The sequence below is a fragment of the Limulus polyphemus genome, unplaced genomic scaffold (genome assembly GCF_000517525.1).
Source record: "Limulus polyphemus unplaced genomic scaffold, Limulus_polyphemus-2.1.2 Scaffold7275, whole genome shotgun sequence".
NCBI classification, from domain to species: Eukaryota; Metazoa; Arthropoda; class Merostomata; order Xiphosura; family Limulidae; genus Limulus; species Limulus polyphemus.
In genome coordinates, this window is record NW_013672885.1 from 10684 (window position 1) to 12623 (window position 1940).

Consider the following 1940-nt stretch of genomic DNA (forward strand, 5'->3'; position numbering starts at 1 on the left):
TGTCATAGTTAGACCTGTATATTAAATCAGTTACTCGGTTTTTTTTTTCAGTCTGCAGCTAATCTGCTTTCATTTCTTTGTTTTCTAATTTTTGTGGAAATCTACACAAGTTATTTACGCACCACCGTCCCTAGAAAGTGCGGTGCGTGTTTTTGTGGAAATCTACACAAGTTATTTACGCACCACCGTCCCTAGTTTACGAACTTAAAAGGCTAGAGGGAAGGCAGCACCCACCACCAATAGCTGGATTTGGCCGTCACTCTTATAGCGCCCCCGTGATACCAAAGTGCGGAGCGTGTTTTTGTGGAAATGAAACGCTCGGCCCAGCTTGCTCTCATCAGAAATGACTAATAATGCAACAAGATCTTGGAACTAGCTTCTATACCTGCAGGTTAATTGCTGTGTGAGTTTGAGGGATCCACCAAGTAACAAACCAACGAACTAATCACGAAACAATCAACTTACATTCAAAACAAAATGTTCTGTTGAGTTTATTAGTAACTTAGTACATGATACAACAGGAAGATACACAAGATTCTAGCAGTAAACAATTCCTGATTTTAAGGTACATACAATAATAATTCACAACTAACACTAATTGAGGACATTTCTGGTAAACAAACTTCGCGAAATTCACACCCTGGACAACTACTCGATGGTGTCCTATGACGTGTTAATTTCAGGCTTAGTTCTGTAGCGCGTCTGAAACCAAATTACCGGTTAGTTACAGACGTAATGAATAAATAACGTAATGGTGAACGACAGAATATCACACATCAAATGACTAGCTCCACGATACAATTTCGTACGCCTTACATATATTTTCCTCTTAATAAATATCAACAATAGAGGGCGCTGCTCAACCTGAGCTGGAAATCCTTGTAAAGTAGCTTACCCCCGAGGGGAACACGTCGAACAAACATTTCTATGTTCATCAGGCACAAAGCCTTGCCATTCATGAGGAAGCGATCTAACTGCACTGCAGGTAGACGATGGCGTGACGTCATGTATTGCAACCACAAGGCTACGTGCTCACGTGTCCAGTGACGTGGGTCTGTCAAAGAATAAAACAAACAGGATGTAGATAACGTTATCAGAATGATCCTACAAAACTAGGCTAGATAAAATTATTATTAAACACTGTTTTAATTATATTTTGAAAAATAGAAATTTTTTATTAGCTGATTAGAATAAATACATTGATTTCACAATACGATTATTTCAATCAATAACATAAAAAAATCAAAGTTTTGAAGTTAAGCACAAAGCTACACAATGACCTTATCTGTGCTCTGCGCACCACGAGGGGGGGGGAGTATGTGTGTTTTTCTTATAGCAAAGCTACATAAGGTTTATCTGATGTGTCCATCGAGAGGAATCGCACCCCTGATATTAGCAGAGTAAATCCGAAGGCCCACGGGGGGCTAAAAATCGCATTAATTATATTTTCATTTTACTGCCCCAAAGTGTGATGTTGTTGTTATAAAATGTTTTTACTTGATTTATTTATTTTTTTGCAAAAGTGCGATATCTTGTTTTAAGTGTGTTATTAAAGTGTTGTCTGTAAGTGTATTATTTCTGTAAAAGTGTTGTCTGTAAGTGTATTATTATTGTAAAAGTGTTGTTTGTAAGTGTATTATTATTGTAAAAGTGTTGTTTGTAAGTGTATTATTATTGTAAAAGTGTTGTTTGTAAGTGTATTATTTCTGTAAAAGTGTTGTTTGTAAGTGTATTATTATTGTAAAAGTGTTGTTTGTAAGTGTATTATTTCTGTAAAAGTGTTGTCTGTAAGTGTATTATTATTGTAAGTGTTGTTTGTAAGTGTATTATTATTGTAAAAGTGTTGTTTGTAAGTGTATTATTATTGTAAAAGTGTTGTTTGTAAGTGTATTATTATTGTAAGTGTTGTTTGTAAGTGTATTATTATTGTAAGTGTTGTC

At 35.4% G+C, this 1940-nt stretch overlaps 1 protein-coding gene across 1 annotated transcript in view; it reads right to left on the reverse strand.

The window, feature by feature from the left end:
* Positions 1–461: 461 nt before the first annotated feature.
* LOC106474485 overlaps positions 462–1940 on the reverse strand; it is a 9073-nt gene continuing 7594 nt past the window's right edge. The window contains exon 3 of the mRNA XM_013935179.2: positions 462–1054. Coding sequence (XP_013790633.1) covers positions 840–1054 — 215 coding nt within the window. The 3' untranslated portion in view covers positions 462–839. The remainder of the gene's footprint in view (positions 1055–1940) is intronic.